Here is a 23,058-nt window from a genome sequence, read left to right as displayed (position 1 = left end):
TATGAATCGTAATAAGGGAAAACTACTACAGATTATTTTCACCGACAACCGGGAAGCCAAAGTAGCTTACTTTAGCATCCACTACGCAGACGAATCTGAATCTAATGAAAATGCCCGTCAAATCACAACGGACGGATAAGGGGTCATTGTCGACTTTTGGTGGACCGACCGGGACACCACATCGTCTTAAGATTCTGACTGGAAAAAAATAGCAAATATGTCGCTTGTCCAAAGTCCAGGATGACACTGCTGTTTGAATTCACCGATTTTCAACAAAGGCTGCGGTATTTGACAAAAGAATCTCTACATTACCATGGTTACAGAGAGCGTCTGCGAAGTGAATGCTAAAATGCTCCAATTTATAATGGGGAATCCTATACCTATGGGAATATTTGATCGTACAACCGAGTTCACCAAGCTTTGGTCGCCTCCAACCTCGGGGTGAAGGTATGTCCCATGTCCGATACGATCAGGAGGTACATCGAGAAGAATACGACTTTCTTCAACACTGTCTGGGTGCTTTAAAAACAAAATAATAGAAATCTACAATCAATATATACCCCCTCTCGAAAAAAATAAATAAAAAAGGACAAATAACTTCAGTAATCGTAATCAGTATGTTGCTGTTACGCTAGAAATCAACTGGGCCGTCGTCAGTTCGCTCCAATGGAAAGTGGCTGTGGCGCTTTGAGTCGCCAAAAGGGTGCCTAGTGGCCTGCAGCGCAGTGGTTCATAATTGCCTCCCAACTGGCGCGTGTTGGCGCGTAACGGTGAAAAAATCCAATGTTTGAAACCGAAACATCCGTCACACCAGATTCATTTTGGTGCCTTCACGCGCCACCACACGCCATCATGCGCCAGTTAGGAAGCAGTTTGAGCACGGAAGTTTTAGCCACTGCACGCTACTTTTTTTCTTTTTTTTCTTCTTTTTTTGCGACTCTAAGCGCTTTAAGTATTTATCTTTATTTATTTGCCATATGATTACTCAGGGTAGCCCACTCAGCATTAAAATGGTCTCCCGCGGGATCCTGGAAGAAAAGGATAAAATCATGTATAAATAAATGAAACATTAAAACAGGGGCGGCGATCCTAAGTAGGGGTAGGGGGCATTGTCCCCCCCCCCACAAATACACACACTTTTTTGAAACACTGAAGTGTCTTTTTCCACGCAAAAAAATGCCCCCTTACAAACGTGTTCTGTGTCCCTTCCATACCTGAAAAAAGATCTATTTTATGCCGTTAACAAATGCCCTTTGCCTTCTCATAAAGGTGCCTTTTCTCTTATCAGTGTCCCGTTTTAACCAAGAAAAGTGCCCCTTACGAACAATTTCTTTACCCCTCTCACCTGAGAAGAACGCGTTTGATGTGTCAACGTGTGTCCATTTACCTTCTCAGAGGTGCCCCTTCTTGATATCAGACAAGTTGTTTAAAAAAAAAACTCTTTTCGTGCCTGATGAGCACCCATTTTCTTTATTTAGCGTTCTGCTTCCTTCTGCAAGTGCATCCCTTTAATCCCGCATGCGCGTTTCCGTTTTAAACCCTGGCGAAGGATTTTCTTGATAAAATCGCAACGAACCTCCGCTATCCGAACACATGTGCAAATCAAGCTACATGTAGCTGAGCTGAGCGCAGCAACTCTTACACAATATCTCTATATTTTTTATGCAAGTTCCGAATTACTTGTAATTTTCTCACTCGCTGTCAGGGAAGATGACATTCCGTCATCTTTTAGGCTTCTTGTGATCCATTCTAGTAACATAAACACCCAATTATATGAGCCTTGGTTAAGTTAAATCGAAGTTATCGCGTTTACAAGGACTGCAGAAGGGTAAGATAGAAATATGTAACTGTGACCTTGACCTAAAAATTAATAGGTTTCCTGGGATCCATGCTAGTACCATACAAAGCTTATTATGAGCCTAGGTTAAGTCAAACTGAAGTTATCGCGTTATTTTCTTTATTTGTTGTAAGATAATAGCCCGTTTTGAAAGAAAAGGTGCTCTATAATTTATCCCTGTGCCCCCCCCCCCCTCCCCATTTTCAACTTCGCATTGCCGCCCCTGCATTAATCTCACATCATTGCATTGGCGCAAACTGGCGCAAACTGGCGCAAACTTGCGACGGTCCAGTGGTCTCCTAGCATTAATAACAGTCATGACGATTACCACAAGAATACAACCAATTATCTCAACAGAATTAAGTTATAATATAGTAAAATCAGGGTTATTTTAAGATGGGGTTGAATTTAATGATATACGCAAGACAAAATTTATATCTATGAGTCTTTAAATTATTGTATTAGTCCTGGGCCCCGTTTTACAAAGAGTTACGACTGATCCAATCAACCACAACTATGGAAAGCCAGCAACATCAATATCGCTACCTTGGCATTCATTAACTTTACGTTTTCAGAAGAAAAAAATAAGGACAAAAAACTTCGCAGTATGAGCTGTAAAATGAAATATAATATGTTAAATATAGGCAAAGATTTAATTTTGGCTTTAGAGGGGACAATAGCTTGGACCTGCCCACATTCAGTTTTCTTGAAAATTCTGACGTTGATGGCTTTCCATATACTTGGGGTTGATCGGATCAATCATAACTCTTTGTCAGACGGGGCCCGGGACGCGAAATTACTTTTCCCATCGCAGTTCCGGAATCCGGACCCCAATATGAATATTCATGCGTCTTGCGTCCTCAGAATAAGAGTACGCATGCGCGTGAACAAAATTGTGGTCGTTTCCATGACTAACTGATTGACTGAATCAACAGTGCAGCTCCCTCAAATTCCCGTTACCGTTAACCTTTTAGAGGCCATAGGCTTAGATCTTTATCAAGATCCAATTCTTAAACACCGTATAAAAGTGACAAGCCAAAGTGCTACGCTAGGTTATGGCTAGCCCAAATCTGGACCTGTCTAATAAAATCTTGCAGCCGCATATTGCCATTGTTAGCTAAGTGGGCTTACAACTGGTGGGTGTTTCAAAAAGCTGTTCGTAAGTTAAGAGCGACTTTCAGAAAGACTGGCGATTCTTTCTTGTGGCAAATGGGGTATTAATTAGCGATGGTTTTGCGCGCAAGAAAGGATCACTAGTCGTTCTTAAAGTCGCTCTTAGCTTACAAACAGCTTTATAAAACGGTCCCCTGGTTGATTCCTCACTTTACGTTTACTTACCAATGAGCTTGGTAACATTAGTTCAATAGCACGGGAAAATAAAAACTTAATAATTTGTAAAGTAAATGCTCATTGATCTATTACATTTTACTGATCAAGAGAATACTGGCAATTTGAGGGTGCTAAATCATTCATTCACTCACGCAAATGACCACAACTATGTAAAGATGTCCACGCGCATGCGTACTCTTATTCTGAAGACGCAAGTCATGAATATTCATATTGGGGTCTGGAACTGCGGTGGGAAAAATAATTCCTCGCCCTGCGATGGGACTTAAATTCCGATGTGTGTGTGTGGGGGGGGGGTAGTATAAACTTCTCTTCTTTGCCGTCATTTCACGATGTATTCTAAGCACGTGTCAGGGCAGACGAAGCACTTCCAATCAGGCACCTCTCAAACATGCAGCTGTCTTGTTATACAAAAAAAAGTTGAAGATAAGACAAGTCTACAATTGTGAACCTCTTGGAAAACAGACACAACGCACTCTGATCTCCCGGGGCACGTCATTGCACTATAAATGGAGTGAGTGTCTTTTGGGTTTGGAATTAATAACCTAATGGGAGTATGACTATGAAGAAGGGTGATACTTCATACCATCATTCAGGTAGTTGAAATATTGATATGCATTCTTCATCCCATAACCCCTATGGCCTTCAAATGCTTCAATCAGGAGATGCAGTTACATTTCGCTTTCTACACGTATGTATAAGAAGAGAAATAATCGTTTAACGACATTGGCACAATTATTTGCTCTCTGCGTATTTGTTGTACTGTGCTATGCTGATTATGTAATTACAAATGCAATGATGACGACGATGATGATGATGAAATCCATACCAATAAGAATTATAATAATAATAATACTAAGAAGAAGAAGAATAATAATGATGATGACGATAATAATAATAAATAGATATTATCACTGAAGGTGATTAATAGCCCCTCCGCGAATACCCGCCCCATTCAGTTACCTTTTTAAATACAGTTTCCAGTATTATCTACAGCATATAGCTGAATATCATATCCATGACAGAAGCTCAAATTTGTGGTACGTTTGCATGTAATATCTATCTTATAAACTTAACGCGCCCTTACCACGCTTGCAGAGAATGAATATCATTAATGTAATCCTCACCATTACTAGCCGTAGCCGTAGTATTTGTAGCAGTAGTAGTAACAGAAGAAATAGAATTAGTCGTAGTATTAGTAGCAGAAATAGTAGTATTGGTTGCTCTACAGTGCGTATCCAAACAATGGGACAGATATGAAAAGTCTAAATGTTTTGTTTCAAATTACGATGTCTATATTTTGGTGTTAATAGATGCTCTGAGGTCTTATCTTTCATTTTCATATGCCATCAAAAATAATAAGTTTCGTTCATGCTTGAGCGAACACAAGATGTTATCATGGTTATTGCCTGGGGTTAAAAAGGAGGCTTGCGCCAAAATGGCATGAAATGATAAATATGATGATCGAACTTCTTGCTAATCAGCAGATTTCTTCTTAATCTTTTCACTATCTTTGCCACAATTTTCAAATTATGCGATCAAAATTCATTTAAAATCTTATCATTTGCTTGAATGTATTTCTTTTTAATATGTTCTCTTTCAGCTTTGAATATTCGTTCAAGCAAAAACATTTTTTTTTCAACCGAAGTATAGGAGAGCGTGTATTTTTTTCAAATCCTTTCATCGTGTGCTACAATTTGTTTTCATTCCACTTCAAATATGAGATTTTAGAGCATCTACTAACATCAAAATATAGATATCATAATTTGAAACAATTTTTTTATTGACGTTTCAAAACTGTCCCGTTTTTATACGCACTGTAGATGTATTAGTGGTACTACTGCTAGTAGAAGTAGTAGAAAGAGTATTAGTAGTAGTAGTAGTAGTAGTAGTAGTAGTAGTAGTAGTAGTAGTAGTAGTAGTAGTAGTAGTATAGAAGTAGTAGTAGTATAGTGGTAGTAGTAGTAGTAGGAGTAGGAGTAGTAGTAGTAGTAGTATATAGTAGTAGTAGTAGTAGTAGTAGTAGTAGTAGTAGTAGTAGTAGAAGTAGTAGTAGTAGTAGTAGTATTATAGTAGAAGTAGTAGTAGTCGTGATACTATACTAGTACTAGTCGTAGTAGTATAAATAGAGTGTGGATGAATTTCTTGCTGAAGGAAATTACGCCATGGCTACGATTCGAACACACGACCCTCTGTTTCAAAGGCGAGAGTCAGAACCGTTAGACCACGACGAGCCTAGTAGTAGTAATGGTAGTTGCAGTAGTAGTAGAAGTAGTAGTATTATTATTATTATTAGTAGTAGTAGTAGTAGTAGTAGTAGTAGTAGTAGTAGTAGTAGTAGTAGTAGAATTAGTAGTGATACTAGTAGTAGTAGCAGTAGTAGTAGTAGTAGTAGTAGAAGAAGAAGAAGAAGTAGTAGTACTAGTAGTAGTAGTAGTAGTAGTAGTAGTAGTAGTAGAAGAAGAAGAAGAAGTAGTAGTAGCAGAAGTAGTAGAAGCAGTAGTAGTAGTAGTAGTAGTAGTAGTAGTAGTAGTAGTAGTAGTAGTAGTAGTAGTAGTAGTAGTAGTAGTAGTAGTAGTAGTAGTAGTAGTAGTAGTAGTAGTAGTAGTAGTAGTAGTAGTAGTAGTAGCAGTAGTAGTAGTTGTTGTTGTTGTTGTTGATGTTGTTGTTGCAGTAGTAGTAATAGCAGAGTAGTCGTCGTAATGGTAGCAGAAGTATACCATTTGCATAAGTAGACATTCAAATACACAAAAAGGACTATGAAAACTTTTTTTTTCAATCTAAAATATCGAAAACTATTGGAAAATCTCAGATTTGTATTTTTACATATACAAATACAATGAAATACACAACGAGGACTATGAAGACATTTTTTTTCAATCCAAAATATCGAAAACGATCGGAAAACATCAAATTTTCCATTTATGTGAGAGAAGCTATGTAATGCAAACACAGGCACTTAGGATTCGCACTTTTTCTCATTCTTAATCAAACAAAGTGAGTTTCCGGGAAAAAATTACTTGGCGACAAAATAACAAAAGATACATCCAGACCTAGAATTTCCAGGAAGTTCATCTGCCTTACATGAACACGAAAGAGTGAGCGTATCTCATTGTAAATTAAATGTTAGTATAATGTGCGTTATATGTCATAACACATTGTAACATCTGAATGACAGAGACTGTTTCATTTGTTACAGGAGGTACGATAAAAAATAATTAAACTCCTGGAAAAAATACGTATTGTGTTATTATCATTTTATAAGTAAAATAACGCACATGCAAATACAACTTATAATGGGGAAATAAAATCCCATTTATCTTTTATGAAGGCACTCAGCAATACATAATCAGTGTGATATCTTTAACATTTTTAAGACTGAGGGAAAGGGGCAGGAAAAAAACCTTATTCTTTGTCTTATTTCCCAATTTTCCTTATTTCTCATGCAAAGAACTACCTTCCCGTCTAGCCAGGGTGTGGAGATGTGGTCGCAACACCCCCCCCCCCAAAAAAAAAAATGATAGGTAGAGGATGAAAGGTACCTTTGTCATGTTTGTTGGTTTGCCCCTTTTTCCCCGAATAAAAACCCAAAGTGCTTTTTTTTCTCTCTCCCCCTAACCACCCTCTTTCTCTTGATATTCCCATTCCATAGGCGGATCTAGGGGGCCGAAGCACCCCACCCCCCTCCATTGGCGGTACGAAAGAACAAACACAAAAACAAAAAAATAAGTAAACTGAAAAGTTTTCAGCTTTATGCTCGCATTACTTCAAATGACCGGTGTTGATCTAACACCAGCCCGGTATCACCAGGAAAGTGTTGAAACAACACCAGTTTAGAATCACACCAATATTGGTTTTACACTGATTAGTGTTGTTTAAATACCTATCTGGTGTTACTCTCAAGCCGAAGTGGTGCTGTTTCATGTGGTGTTTTCCTATACAGGGTGTTTCTAAAAAAAAGTAACCGAAGTTCAAATGTCAGCTATATATCAAGAACATATAATTTATTCTTGTGATTTCTATTGTACGTAACTGAGTATATCATCAACTTTAATTTGACACCTTGCTTTTGCGTTTACCATGGACAGTGGTCCTTCGAAGGCAAAGGGTACAAAACCTACCTTTTCAAAGTTTTTAGTTTTAATGTACATACCTGCACCGCATACACGAAACCAACTTTGTTGTAAGATTTTGGTTTCATCCCTTCTGTTAACTTTTTGTGAGTGACTGGCATTTACATAGTAACTGCCAAGCTTCTTTTCCGTCATCCCTACCTTTTGCTCTAACACGCTCAGCGTTTAACAGTAAGGTCACAGTAGACGTTGCATTTATTGCATTGCTCTTGTAACCATTATGCGATTATGGCGAACATATATCTCATGCCAAACATTTGCCTGCTTGTCACCAAAGATGTGCTCAACCAAAATTGCAGCCAGGCACCAGTTATTCACTCGTAGAAATACTAGCAGAAGGGATAACATTTCACGTAAATTTGCAGGTAGAAAAACTCTGATGACACCAAAACCTTACAACAAAGTGTGTTCCCTGCAATCACATTAAAACCAAAACTTGGAAAAAGTAGGTTTTGTACCCTTTGCCTTCGAAGGACCATAACTCTTTGACCCATGATAATAATCATAAGCAAGGTGTCAAATGAAAGTTGATGAGGAACCCAGTTATGTAAAATGAAATACAATAAAAATCATATATGCCTGATCTTGCTGAACTGTTAACTTCGGTCACTTTTTTTTAGAAAATCCTGAAAAGAAACGAAGCTAGGCTCCGTAACACAAAGATTAGCGATCAATCGCTAAATGAACTGACCAATCAAGATCAATGTTACAAGCGCATTTGTCGCAAAATACTGACTAGGAACCAATCAGAAGTGTTCTTTCATATTTGCTATTCATCGCAAACATTTGTGTTACGGAGCCCTGGTGTTAGGTTAGCGCCAGTGCAATGCAAACAGTCTTTAACTTTTCCAACCCAGCCCCCTCCCCTTTATTGGCAAAAACTGGATTCGCCCCTACTTTCCCAATACCTGTCCATACCTTTTTTTCTATCCGGTTTTCTCAAATCTCAGCTAGAAAACTTCAAAATATTTCTTGCTGGCAAGTATTACAAAAATACATTCGGGCTTGGAATCAGAGTAGAATCGGGCCGACGTCATTTTGTTTTCACTTTCAAATTGATAATAGGAAATGTCCGCGCTTCTAGTATATAACATCTGTCACCAGCCCACCACTACCCACGGGATACTTCTCACTTTTTAGCTTATTAATATACAGTCATGTTCTCTTATCATATGGAAGTAATCTTTGAATATTGGTTCAATAAAATCGATTTCCGTGCTTAGAGCGAGAAAGACGGGAAGTGTCCTCTTCCATGCATCATTTTATGTCCCATGTTTGCAGTCGATTATTCCTCTCAATCTAATCAATTAGGAAAAGTTCATTGATGAAAACATGAGATATACAGCGGGTCCCCCAAAAATGTCCCTCTGATTTACGGCTGAATTAATTAAGAATTTGTAATAAGAAGCTCATCTCAAGCCCTAACTTCTTTAAAAAATGCATTGGTCTCGCTTCAGTGGTTTTGAATACCCAGTCTATTACGTAACAATGGTGTTTTTCAGCCCATTCCAAGTTTACATACATGCAGCACTGCTACCACTGCAGGTTCTGCACTGTCTAGTAGGGCTGCCTAGCATATCAACCCCCTCTGACCAATCAGAATCTGATCAGGGAATTACCCTGAGCTTACCAGAAATTCTCCATGGTCTAACCAGGCTCATCAAATTACAACCTTGCCCCAAACCTTGCACATGTTAAGAAGGGCAACAAAGGTACTTGACAATTCATTTCAAGTTTGATAAGGGGAGACGCACAATGATACAGACAAAATGTCATGCGTGTTTCATGCCTAATTCAAGCAATAATGCATTCTTTATTTCATTCCTGTTTTATCATTAAGTTAATGGGCTCAAATTAATTCATTGTACCTTTTTGAATGAATAAATAGTCAATTTTCACAAGTAACGTTCGCTTTCGCAAAGTGTGATACACTTGTGGTTTGTTCTTCATTGTTCAGCTTATCATTACCCATCAATTCATATTTTCCTTCAAGTCAGAGCACTGATCCCCTATCGATCATAAAAACTGCAATTTGTATGGTTATAATCCTTCTGCACATGCTATTCGTCTATGCTATAATCTAACTAATGTCTGTTTATATGGTTTACGTACTCATTTGAGTTGTATGTACATATGATTTGATTTGTGATGTTTTTGGTTTTAAATAAACTTGAAAGTTCATGATTTGATGAACCTGCATGGATATGTTCCTGCTCAGATCCTGGATGGTAAAGTGGGGGTTAACATGTTAAAGACAATGAAGAAATACAGCAGTGTTGCAAACTTGGAATGGGCTGCAATACACCACTGTTAGCTGTCTACCCCTGTACATTTGATTGAGAATGCTGCCACAAAATATGTCAGAGGGACATTTTTAGGGGACGCGCTGTATCCGCGTTTCGTTAACGATTTTTTTTAAATAAAACATTTTGCAGAAAAAAAAAGAATATAAATTCGCATACTTGCGAACCCATCTTTCCATCTGGATTTTTCCGATTTGACTAATTGCTCTATGATTAAAAAAAGCTACCAAGTGAGATATTTAATTAGATGATAATGATGACGATGCACAGCATTTGTACAGCGCCATATATCTGTCAAAGACATTCAAAGGCGCATTGGAGGAGCCAGCCAATCTGGGTCGCCTAGAAGGGCGAGCACACAGAACTGTGACACACAGGTCTCTCCTCCCGATAACTCTTCGAATAGTGCAGTGGGTTCTTAACGTGCAAAGGTGGTGATTCTCCTCTACACAGGGCCTCCATTTAACGTCCTATCAGAGGGACGGAGTGTTTTCCACTGTAACATAGCCTGCAATTAGACCACACAAATGCTCTTGTAAGGTTTTTTAAGGTTTTATTTGAATATCCACATATCGCAGCCATTTAGACTGAATTGCATTGGATTTACAAAATATGACAATAATATGATAATATGGTATAGCAATCGAACATTATATTATTAAGTATTATTAAGTATATTATCTACAAATAAAAATATACTTTGGGTAACTTGACAGATTAAGGAAAGGGTGACCAGAGTGTAGAGATAAGGGGAAAGGGGAATACAATAGAGTAGGGAAAGAGGGTGGGGAAGATGGAGACAGAAGAGATGAGTTCTGATGAAACGTTTTCAATAATACAGTATTTATTATCGCTTCCTCCATCGTATCGCTTCACTACAGTCAGTCTTCGAAATGCTTTCAATGATAGCAGCAAAGTCAATAACGTGACTAGAGAAAATAGAGGCATCTTTTTTTTTTCATTTGAATTCGATTAAAAAGTTCACATGAGTAAAAAAAAAAATCCGCGTCTACATTAACGACCATGCACTTAAGATGGTCTCATCAACTCTGATTCACATGTTATGAAGTAGGTTAAACAAGGATAACTTTCCGCATATTGATCCAGAAATGTTCCAATGCCCCTCAACTGCGAATCACATGGGTATTTCGATTTATCACCGTTTTCACGAACTCATTTTCTCTCCAATGTATAACGTTTCAACGAGTACACAAATTTTTGATCGACAGAAAAGAATACACCTTGCCAAAACGGTGTCCGCCGGCGTTAGAATTGTAGAGATATTATGATCGAGTTATCACTCGACGTATATCACTTTCAAAACCACTGTAATAGGGGTTTCTTATTTCTCCTAATCTAATATTGTTCTATTTATTGATATCCTATCATTTTCAAGTCAATAAAAATCGCAAACAATATTTCAAAACCACATTGGGCATAATGATAAAAAGATTACATTCCTTGGGGCAATATTAGCTTTATCACTTTCCGCTGTCTCATTTCCCCTAAATTTGCCCCCTCCCCTTCTCTCTCTCTCTCTCTCTCTCTCTTTCTTGGTGTATTTTGAGGGATGCTTAAAGGCATTTCGTATGAAGAAAAATAAGAAAAAAATTATACTTAATGATCTGCTATAGAAATGTTTACAATTCAACTTCAGAAACAGGGGTTTTTCATGCTGTATTTTGTCGCAGGTTTTTTCTTTCCTTTTATTTCTCTTTGTAAGAGTCTTTAAATATTTTGTTTTTCTAACCGTTATTCAATACACTATTTATATGACGTGAAATATGATAGTGAACTAAACAGGACTGGATACCTAAGCACAATCTACTGGTGTTTCCAATATTCCAAATATTCAATGAAAAATATAGTTCTATTAACCTTGATCAAGGGTTGAGGTAATTCCACACGGTTGTTGCAAGCTACAGTTACACCAAAACCGAATTCACCCGAATAAATCCGGCTCGATCCTACCTGAATATGGCCTGATTCGGACAAATTCAATGGATTCGGAACCATTTCGTCTCTGATTCCGGGAGCTCCCCGAATCAGACACGAATAGGTCCGGAGTAGGTCCCGAATCAGAGCAAAATCGCCAAGAATAAGCCAGTTCGTAGTTCCTTTCTGCGCATGATCAAAAGATTCGACGCATGATCAGAGGAAGGTCATTTAAAATCTAATCAGATAAGCACCAAGTTTGATGTGTTGATTATTCATATATTCTTTTGAATAGTGATTTTCATTTACATCCACAAAAAACAACAATGCGTCCACGGAAGACTGGTATTTCACAGTTTACCAAGTACATTGTGCAACATGCTATGATATGCATTCAAAATAGGAATGCACCAAATACCTTCATAAAGTGTTCATTGGTGTGCTTTTCTAGTCTATTCCTGGTCTATTAAATTTCTTCATCCTGCTATGTAAGGCAAGCTTACGTAATATCTTGCTTTCAAATGTGCCTATCATAATGAAAGAAATGAAAGGTCATTTGACCAAAATTGTCCATGAAGTAACTACGAACTGGTCTATAGACTCTCCAGAATACCCCCCGGGCACCTCCCAGAATCTTCGTGGCCACTTCGGAAGTATTTTGGTGGGTATTCGGCTGGTTTTGAACATTTCAGAGCCACGGAATTTCTCCCGAATCATCCCAAATAGGAAGGTTTACGATATATTTGGGTTTAGCTACACAACAGAACCGAATCAGCTGCGAAACCAACTGAATACACGTAATCAGGTGGTTTCGGCAGCATTCTCTTCTCCCAGATTCGGGAAAATTCGCGGAGGAATTCGGCTCGTTTTAAAATGTTCAAAACCAGATTAAAGTGATTGGTTAACATTGGTTGACTTTTAAAAAATCTGAGCTAGAAGGTCATACTTGTCACCTGTGTCTGGTATATGTTACAAAAATGAAGCCCAGAAAAAATTGCGTTCGAAAATAATTATTTAGTGCATCAAAAATTGAAATATAAAGTGACCGGAAACACCATCTTAATTTCATCCCATACACTTATGTGTACTATTTAGGTGTCTATAAGATGCCCATTTACAAAATCGGGGTTTGCCTTGTAGTTTTAGCTTTTCATTCTCAATAATGGTTGTTTTCAGGGTTTATTAGTTCTAATACATGCACTTGTACACATGCATGTTTCATCTTGGTTTGAGAATTTTTTAAATCGGCTGCTCACAAAGTTAAACAATACCTTTAATACCCTCGAAAATACCCCCGAATGTGGCCACAGGTAATTTCATTCGGGATGTATTCGGATCGGTTGGGTTAGGGGAGACCTTCGGAGTATGATGATTCAGACCTCTACTATAGGTTTTCCCGTCCAATTTCATCAGGGTTGCATTTAAATTAATGAAAGGACTTTCAAATTCGAAATATTTTGTCAACCCTCTGCACACATGGTTCATTTTCATTTATTCATCATTTAATTCCGTTCTATATTATTCCTTTGAATTTGGTAGAAATTTAATTTTAGGGAGAAATTCGTTCGAATTAATGGCCAAAAGTCTTCATTTAATTTCGCAACGACGAACTGATCGTTTAATTTCACCCAAAATACCATTTTCAATTTCATTAATCGGCACACATATTTGCACTTTAAATTCAGATAACATGTTTCTGTGTTCATTTTTCTTTTATAACGTTATACAATTTTTTTCTCCAAACTTTACCCTACCTTTTTTCTGATCTTTCAGTTAGAATAATTTTATTCCATTATGTTTGATAAAGACGTAATTCATGTAACACTTATAGGATATAGGATATGGTTGTGAACGGTTATTCTTTTAGTGATTAATGAGTGGGTGCACGGGCGGATCAAGGATTTCCAAAAAAGGGGGCATTTTCCCTTGGAATTTGACGAGCAAAACCGAAGGTTTTTAACCAAAAAATAAGGGACGGTCCACGATTTTTTTTTAAATTGTGGCTCTCAAAGGGGGGGGGGGCACGGACACGAGCCGTGTGTGCCCCCCCCCCCCGGATCCGCCAGTGAGTGGGTGGATGACCTATGCCAATGGTGGGTATTTTTTTTCATCATCTTGTTCTTTTTTTATTTCACATAATTGTAAATTATATCGTTGTGGGGAAGGGATGGTATTGACCACGTTCTATAGTTAAATGAAAGTGGAAAAACGAGTTGTTGTTCCAATGATGGTTTTTCAGATGGATGATACATTTCAGTATAATGGTAAACATCCAATTAAGAAGTAAAACCATTTCCATAATCATTCAAATGAAGTAAAAAAAAAAATAAAAACGAAAAACACTGTGCATATCCTATAAGTGATCGCATATTAATGATTTTGAATTCCTAAACCTTCGCAAGGAGGGTACCGTTGCGAATTTGAAAACATCTCTTCGGCTATTTGAATTTGCTCGATCTTTATACTTGTTTAAATGAAATAACCATGAAATCGCGTGCCAATATGATTAAATCAAATAAAGTATTTGGGTATTTAAATGTTTATCTCATAGGTCATTCGAATTAGTTGCAAATTGAACTATTACATCATTAAATCGGTTGAAATTTTGACGATATTGGACGGGAAAACCTATACAGTCAAACCTATGTTAGTGGCCACCTGTCTATAGTGGCCACCTGCCTATAGTGACCACTAAAACGCTTCCCATGGAGGCAGATTGTGTGTATAAGAACCTGTCTATAGTAGCCACCTGTCTATAAAGGCCACATTTTGTGTTTTCCTCGGGTGGTCACTATAGACAGGTTTCACTGTATTATATCATTCGCGGAGTAACGGTCTGGCGCATTTAGCCATATTCGTTCCGATTTGTGTCAACATTCGGGTCGTCATTCGGCTGTAATCGGAGCAATTGGGCCACATTCGCGCCACCTTTGTCCCGATTCTTGCCACTATTCGGATGGCATATGGCTTTATTCGGGATTGCCAAAATTGATTCGGATCAATTCTTGGAGATTCTGCGCTGAATTGGGACCTATTTGGGACCCATTCGTCTCTATGCGGGAAGTTCGCCGAATCAGCGACGAATATGTTCCCAATCCACCTAATTCATTCGAATCATGCCATATTCGGGCAGAATCAGTCCGAATCATTCGGGAAAATTAAGCTTTGTTGTAAGAAAGAGATTTTGTAAGAAAATGTAACATGAACGCATTCACCTAACAGTTTACCGCACATTAATTTTGTTCACGCCTCCCTTGATATTTGATATAATTCCTATACCTATCTATATAAGTGTTACCAAGCATGCCAAGGGGAAAATAAATATCCAATGTACTTTGCAGTATGCATTTAATGATTTAACAACAAAACTAATTTTGTTTGAATACAGTTATCAAAATAGTAAATTTTGTAAGGCATGAACCAATATATTTAGTCGTATGGATAACCACAGACAATCACACTTTTCCCAGTATAGATGTAGCTTCATCTTCCAGAAGTTGATCTTTAAAACCTGATCATACGATATGGCTAATTCCTCGAATTGGCGTGTAGGCCTCTAGCGTCAACGCATATACAGATTTAATTACCGGTTCTCAATAGAATATTCCTTTCAAGAAGATAACGTAATACCTGTGATGAATATTATTCCCTCATTTTCAGGGCAATATGAACGCTACAAGGAGATATCAGATAGCTGAGATATTAAACAGAGATCAAGAAATCAACCCATTGCAGAAAATAGAGTTTTGTTTTGCCAGTAAATGTGAAAAGAAATTTTGAAAAAAATGAAAGCACGAGACGCAGTAAAATTTACAATAAAAGTATGCCACACATGAAATAATATGAACTTCCATTGTAATTGATAAGAATTATGTAATTTGGTTCTTTACTGATCTAGAACTGAAAACATATTTACAACATTCCATCATTCACGGCTGAAGTTTCTCGAGGGAAAAGTGTGGAGGCATGTAAGTTATCCTTTATTACGTTTTCTTTATAAAAACAAAACAAAACAATGCTAAATGCGCCAGACAATATATAGTTACACTTACAGTTGTATTTGATTGACAGAACACTTTTAACCCTAAAGATGATTCTTTCTTGAGACCTAAAATAAAAACGTACTCGATTATGTATAGCATTGCATTTCTTTATTGTTTTAAATCTCCGATGAATAAATAGTGAGCGTAGCTTTTAGCCCATTCTTCATACACTGATACGTTTAACAAACATATGGCAATACATCAGGTTATGTTTTACTTAACTCATATAAATGATACTAGGAAATTCCTACATTCCAGAAAATGAAAGCCCGTAGCCAAGGGGAGGTTTTAGGGAGGGGATGGGGTTCCATCGAACCCCCTAGATTTTTCCTAAGCAAGAAAAATAGGGAAGAAACAAGTGGAATGCCTCTGGCCGTCTCACCTGCATCACGCGATTCAACATAGCAGCATTGCTGACTTTGAAAACTACTATAACTCGCACAAGATGTTCAGTGACACTTGGTTACTCTTATTTCCACGTTTTATGAACTAGACCAATACACTTACAGAGATAGGATGGTAATTCAACAAACACCCCCAATGTGGCCAAAATTCATTGACCTCACATGACCTTTGACCTTGATCATGTGACCTGAAACTTGCACAGGATGTTCAGTGATACTTGATTACTATTATGTCCAAGTTTCATGAATCAGATCCAAAAACTTTTAAAGTTTTGATTGTAATTCATGCAGATACCCCCAAATCGGCCAAAGTTCATTGACCCTAAATGACCTGTGAACTTGGTCATGTGACATGAAACTCACGCAGGATGTTTGGTGATACATGATTGACCTTATGTCCAAGTTTAATGAACTAGGTCCATATATTTTCTAAGTTATGATGACATTTCAAAAACTTAACCTCATGTTAAGATTTTGATGTTGATTCCCCCAAAATGGTCTAAGTTCATTGACCCTAAATGACCTTTGACCTTGGTCATGTGACATGAAACTCTAAAAGGATGTTCAGTAATACTTGATTAACCTCATGGCCAAGTTTTATTAACTAGGTCCATATACTTTCTAAGTTATGTCATTTCAAAAACTTAACCTCAGGTTAACATTTGATGTTGACGCCGCCGCCGCCGTCGCCGTCGGAAAAGCGGCGCCTATTGTCTCACTCTGCCTATGCAGGTGAGACAAAAACGTTCCGGGGACGAAATGACCAGTAATTTTGATGAAGGGCCTTTTTGGTTAAAGGTTTCAGCAAGAAAGAGAAAGATTCGAACCCCCTAATGAATAAACCCTGGTTTTGGGATTGAGTTTCATCATAATATATTACTTTTTAAGGTCAAGTCCACTCAAAAGACTTGGGATGGAATCAGCACTAGAACATGATTGTGATACTAAATTTTATCAAAATCTGACGAAATCTATCAATTCATATTTCTTTCGTTCCAGAATGTTGTACATTTTCTGATGTATAATGTGTAAAGTGGTAAGTCAGTCATTTTTAATCAAAATACTATAACTCAATTTATATTTCATTTCACCCGCTTAAAGACCACTCGCATGTATTAAAAAGTTATGTTAACATGGTTAATGATGATTTTCAAGATCTTATGATAATTCGAACTATTTGACAATTGCTGATGTGGTTTACGGTACACCATGTGGAGTGTTATAGAAACAGTGGATAGAAGAAGAGAAGAAGTGGATAGGTGAGAAAGTGGAGATTTGAGAATAGAGTATTCTTTCTTGAAAATAGTCCTGAAAAGGACTGTAAACCAGAAGGAGTGTTGAGTGAGAACAGCTTGAGTAGTAGAGCTGATGAGGAGATGTTGGCTTGAGTCGGCGAGTAGAGATGGTGAGTAGTAGAGAGACTACTCATCAGTCTCTCTAATTTAATTGCATTGTCAGCAGGGCACGCCAACACACTATATGCGTACATGCATGTTCAATAATTTTTTCCCCGTGAATGTTAAGCTGGGGTTACACCAAAACCGAATTCTTAAAAATGAATTCGAACCGATTCTGCCCGAATGTGGCCCTGAATCGGGTGGGTTCGGACGTGGTTTCGGAACCCATTCGTCTCTGATTCGGGGAGCTCCCCGAATAGAGACGAATGGGTCCTGAATAGGTCCCAATTCAGCGCAGAATAGCCAAGAATTTACACGAATCGATTTTGGTCATCCCGAATAGTGGCCAGAATTGAGCCGAATGTGTCCCGACTGCCCCGATGACAGCCGAATGATGACCCGAATGTTGACCAAAATCGGAACGAATATGGCCAAATGCGCCGAGCTCAGACCGTTACGGCTCCGATTGATGTAAAATGTAGGTCCGAATCTGCCCAGAATACTCCGAACACCTCCCCAAATCCAACCAAATGCCATCCGAATACATCCAAAATGATGCCAGAATGAAATTTGTCGTGGTCACATTCGGATGTATTTTGGACGATATTCAGCTTGTTTTGAACATATCAAAACAAACCGAATTCCTCCGCGACAGGCGCGCCGGAACACTTTCAGTTTTTTTGGGGGGGGGCAAAATCCCGAAGGGGGCACAATATTTTTGACAGCGTGAGATACCGAAGCGATCGAGCGGGAGAGGGCGTGGGACCCCCCCCCCCCCCCCGGTAAGGACTTTGTGTAAAAATGGAGTTTAAAAGTTACGTTTCTAAGAGAATTCAAAAATAAATTTCTTGAGAATTAAACATAGAATTCACTACGAGACTATACTCGGAGTTTATGAGAACCTATGAAATCTACGCGCAAAACGATCGCTTAATTCGGAATGTGGTTTTCGTGTCTGATCAATTAAATTACGTAATACGCTTATATTGACTCAAAATACCAGAAATTACATTTTTCATGCAATATCCTTTCAGAAATATTTATTTATGTACATTTACATACACGGACGACGCGAGAGAGCACAATTATAAGTTTCAAGGAATGTATTAAGCAGAAGAAGCGTAACAACAGAAACGAAATACATAATGAATGTCTTTTTAAATTCAAAATGTCATGCTGTTCTGACGTGGCAGACGACGATAAGCGCTTAAATACCCATTCTATTTAAATCATTTCTGACCTCAGCATTGGAGCGAGTCCCTGATTATCCATACATAGGCAAAATGTTTCATATTTTGTAACTGGAGGAAAAAGAAATATGACCTGCTTAATTATTGTCTAACAATTTAAAACTTTTCTGAAAATTTAAAACATTACTCGATTTATGTGTTTCCTTTGGCATGTTTTGTATGGCTGGGAAGCACTTTTGGATGACCCCTTCAAAATCTTCTTTTTTCTTTACATACTTTCTGGGGAAAATGTGACCATAACTAGGAAATGATGAATATCAAATTCCTGGAAATATTCATTTGTAAATAATCATGAACTAACAAACTACGGCAGTTCGTAATGTACATTATGTAACATTATTTAGAAGAAAACAATTGCATTCCAACAGCGGATGTGGTTGACGGTACACCATTTGGAGTTTTCGAAAAAAAAGTGGATAGAGGAAGAAGTGAAATTGATAGGAGGAAGTAGACAGTTGATAGTCGAGTAATGTTTTGTTCAAATGAGCGTAGTCCTGATAAAGACAGTAAACCAGAAAAGGTTGAAGAAGACGCTTGATTAGTTGATAGATGAGTACTCCTGCTCTGCACTCCATTCGCCGAATCAAGCTAGCATCTTCTCATTTATACTCAATCCTCTATAACTCTTTAAACTTTTCGGTTTTGCAGCTATTTTCAGATTCCATATGTTGCTCGAGTAAGCGTTCACGCGCGTTGGTGATATCGGGGGGGGGGTTCATGAAAGGACTTGTCGGACGTTTTATCCGAAAAGTCCCATTTCATCCGACAGTTACCATAGTAACAGTACCTCTCAGCCAATCAACGTCTGAGAAAGATGTCAGATCTGACAACTTGTCGGATGAAAATGTTGATGAAACACTCCCCAGGTCCGGGGAGCGTTTCATGAAAGGACTTGTAGGACGTTTTATCCGACAGTTACTATGGTAACAATGCTTCTCAACCAATTAGAATACAGGAAAGTTGTCAGATCTTACAACTTGTCGGACGAAAATATTGATGAAACACCACCCCGGTCTGAGCGTTTCTGGGCGACCGCGCGTTTGTTAGCCGACACAGCCAGCATGCAAATTTGCCATTCGGTTTTAGTCTGAAATGTATTCATTAATACTAATAGGCCCCCATTCCACAGAACGGAGACCATTGAAAGACCACTGAAAGACTTAAAATTGGTGAGGTCTTACAGCGGTCTTCAAGATCAATGAAATTTGTCGTCTCTGTGGAATGGCTCAGAAAGACCCCTCAAAGAACTCTGAAAGACTGTTGGATATTTCTTGTCGTACTGGTCTTAGACTAGTCCTCTCGAGATCTTTCAATGGTCTTTCAGAGATCTTTTATGCAATAAGTGATCTTTCAGAATTCTTTCCATGGACTTTGCCTGGTCTTTCAATGATCTTTCAATGATCTCTCATGAGTCTTACAGTGATCTCCGCAAAAATCTTGAGAGACTGCTGAAAGATCAATGAAAGACTATGAAGACCTTTGAAAGTTCATCGAAAGACCGCTGAAAGACTGCTGAAAGACCACTGAAAGACGATTTTCCTGTAAGACCGTTGTAAGACTGTTTTGAACCGTTTCAAAAAGTTTTGGAGCCCATGAAGACCACGAAGACCACTGAAAGATTGGTCAGGACTCGTGTAAGACCTCAAAGGCCATTGTAGGTTCATTGAGAGACCTCTGAAAGATCAACCAAATTCATGGTCTTTCAAAGGTCTTTCAGCGGTCTTGTTCTCTGTGGAATGGGGGTTTATCACACTGTAATAAGATGGAAAATGGGCTTATCAAAGGTATGTTTCACAGTGAGGGACATGTTCGTCAAAAGACGCAAGGCTTACTATGATGTGTAATTGCCCCGTAAGGGGCGAAATTTTTTTCATTTTTGACAAAAGAAATGACAATTCTTAGGCAGAAAAGTGCCTTCATCGTTTACTTTTGTCCTTAAATAATATCATTTTTCTACTTTTAGGGGGGCACATTGGGGGGGGCAAAATCTCGTTTTGCCCCCCCAAAATTTTATTTGGGGGGCAAGTGCCCCCCCCCCCCTGCCCCCCCGCTTCCGGCGCCCTTGCTCCGCGAATGTTCCCGAATCCCTCCCGAATTTTCTCGCATTCGTGGAGGGAGAACATACACTGTAAAAACTTTGGTTTTAAAACTGACACCAATCGGTGTTAATAGAGGACCACACCCTGAAGTGTTAAAATTACACCCTAAAGATTGAACATAACACCAAAGAGTGTAAATGTAACAACCAAAGGTGTTGTAATAACACCTATAGGTGTAAAATTAACAACACCAATTTAACACTGGTGTAAAATAACTGGTGTGGTCCTCAATGTACACCGGTTAACACCACAGTTTTTGCTGTGTAATACTCCCGATACCATACACTACGAGTATTCGGATGGATTCGCATCTGATTCCGTTTTCGGTGTAACCCTAGATTTAGGTAGTTTGTGAGAAGGCCTCACGATATAATTATGTTGGGTTGTCGCCTCTATCGTTTAAAGCCCTGAGCCGAATCAGCTGCGAATCCGTCCGAATATCCGAATCCGAATTCAGTAGAATTCGGGAGTATTCTGTTCTCACTGAAATGTTAAAAAACAGCCGAATACCCCTCCCCATACTCCCGAATGTGGCGACGAACAAATTTCATTCGGGCCACATTCGAATGACATTCGGCTGGATTAGGTGGGGGGCATATGGAGTATTCTGGGCAGTTTCGGACCTATTCGTATCATCCGCGGAGTGCTGTCCGAACTCTGCGCATTCAGTAATATTCGATCCGATTCAGGTCAACATTTGGGTCTTCATTCGGCTGTAATCGGAGCAATCGGGCCACACTTGGCTCAATTCTGGCGACTTTTGCCTCAAGTTTTGCCACTATTCGGGTGGCATTCGCCTTTATTCGGGATGGCCAAAATTAATTAGGGTCAATTCTTGGCGATTCTACGCTGAATCGGGACCTACTCGTCTCTAATTCGCGGAGCTCCCCGAATCCAGCGAATCCATCCGAATCAGGCCATATTCCGGCAAAATTGGTCCTAATTTATTCGGAAGAAATCAGTTCCGGTACAACCCTGGCTTAATATAAAAAGACGAACGGCTTTGGTTTCCTTTCCCTTTTAATATCTTAATACAACGCAAAGTAGAGTAAGACATGTGATACCCAAACCTGATTTGAAGATAACTAAAATTAACTGGGCTTCATGTGACATATCTCGTGGCAGAAAAAAAGACGGATCGGAACTCGGCATGACTAAAAGGAATTTTAAAAGACTGTGGGGGCACCTCAATAAAAGGACAGCGCCTTGAGGGAGATAACAATGCGTAGTTAAGAAAGTGATACGTAGCGGTGATGATAAGGGAGGCAAAATCAATTAGAATGATGGAATAGACAGACAAAAAATGCTCATGGATATGGCGATGGTGTCGTATTACTCTAATTTGGCAGATTTTAAGGTGGGACTTTGGCAGCTAATTTGAGGGTTGAACGAGGGAAAAATCGATATATTTTTAAAGGCGATTCCTTTGTACGTTCCCTTTTAACATAGGAAAACTTGCGGCATGACAGAGGATACCTCTCCCTTTCCCTTCAAAAAGAAAGGATAGAGCACTCCGATCAAATCCTGGTGAGGCAATGTGAAGAATCTCTTATTTCATTTCTAAGAAACCAAAGAAACACTTATTAATATAATTACGATTTAGCCTCGGCTGACAACATAGGATGCACAAATGTAATTATGAAGAGAAACAGTAGCAGTTGAATTACAGTAGTCTAGTAACAGTAGTAGTAGTAAAAAATAAAATATTACATCTTATTCATTGCAAGCGCTTTGGGCCTAATGGGAAAAGCGCATTACAAATAATAAGTAATAATAATAATAATAATAGTAGTAGCAGCAGTAGCAGGAGTAGTAGTAGAAGTAGTAGCAGAAGTAGTAGTAGTAGTAGTAGTAGTAGTAGAAGTAGTAGTAGTAGAAGTAGTAGTAGTAGTAGTAGTAATAGTAGTGGTGGTTCTGGCAGCAGTTGTAGTGGTAGTAGTACAAGTGGTAGTGGTAGAAGTAGTGGTAGAAGTAGTGGTAGTAGTAGTAGCAGTAGAACTGCATGTAGTAGTAGTAGTAGTAGCAGCAGCAATAGCAGTGGTTGTAGCAGCAGTAGTAGTAGAAGTGGTAGCGGTGGTTGTGGTAATGGTAGTGGTGGTGGTGGTGATAGTAGTCGTAGTAGTAGTAGTAGTAGTAATAGTAGTAGTAGTAGTAGTAGTAGTAGTAGTAGTAGTAGTAGTAGTAGCAGCAGCAGCAGCAGCAGCAGTAGTAGTAGTAGTAGTAGTAGTAGTAGTAGTAGTAGTAGTAGTAGTAGTAGTAGTAGTAGTAGCAGAAACAGCAGCAGCAGCAGTAGTAGTAGTATTAGTAGTA

At 38.6% G+C, this 23,058-nt stretch overlaps 1 protein-coding gene across 1 annotated transcript in view; it reads right to left on the bottom strand.

The window, feature by feature from the left end:
• The window catches only part of LOC121416246 (adenosine deaminase-like protein), a 39,668-nt gene that overhangs the window by 5,530 nt on the left and 11,080 nt on the right, over positions 1–23,058 (bottom strand). The window contains exon 7 of the mRNA XM_041609757.1: positions 381–519. Within this exon, the coding sequence (XP_041465691.1) occupies positions 381–519 (139 nt within the window). The remainder of the gene's footprint in view (positions 1–380; positions 520–23,058) is intronic.

The sequence above is a fragment of the Lytechinus variegatus genome, chromosome 5, assembly GCF_018143015.1.
Source record: "Lytechinus variegatus isolate NC3 chromosome 5, Lvar_3.0, whole genome shotgun sequence".
Lineage (NCBI taxonomy): Eukaryota > Metazoa > Echinodermata > Echinoidea > Temnopleuroida > Toxopneustidae > Lytechinus > Lytechinus variegatus.
The sequence above is the reverse complement of the archived record's forward strand: the minus strand, read 5'-3'. Positions and strand labels throughout refer to the sequence as shown.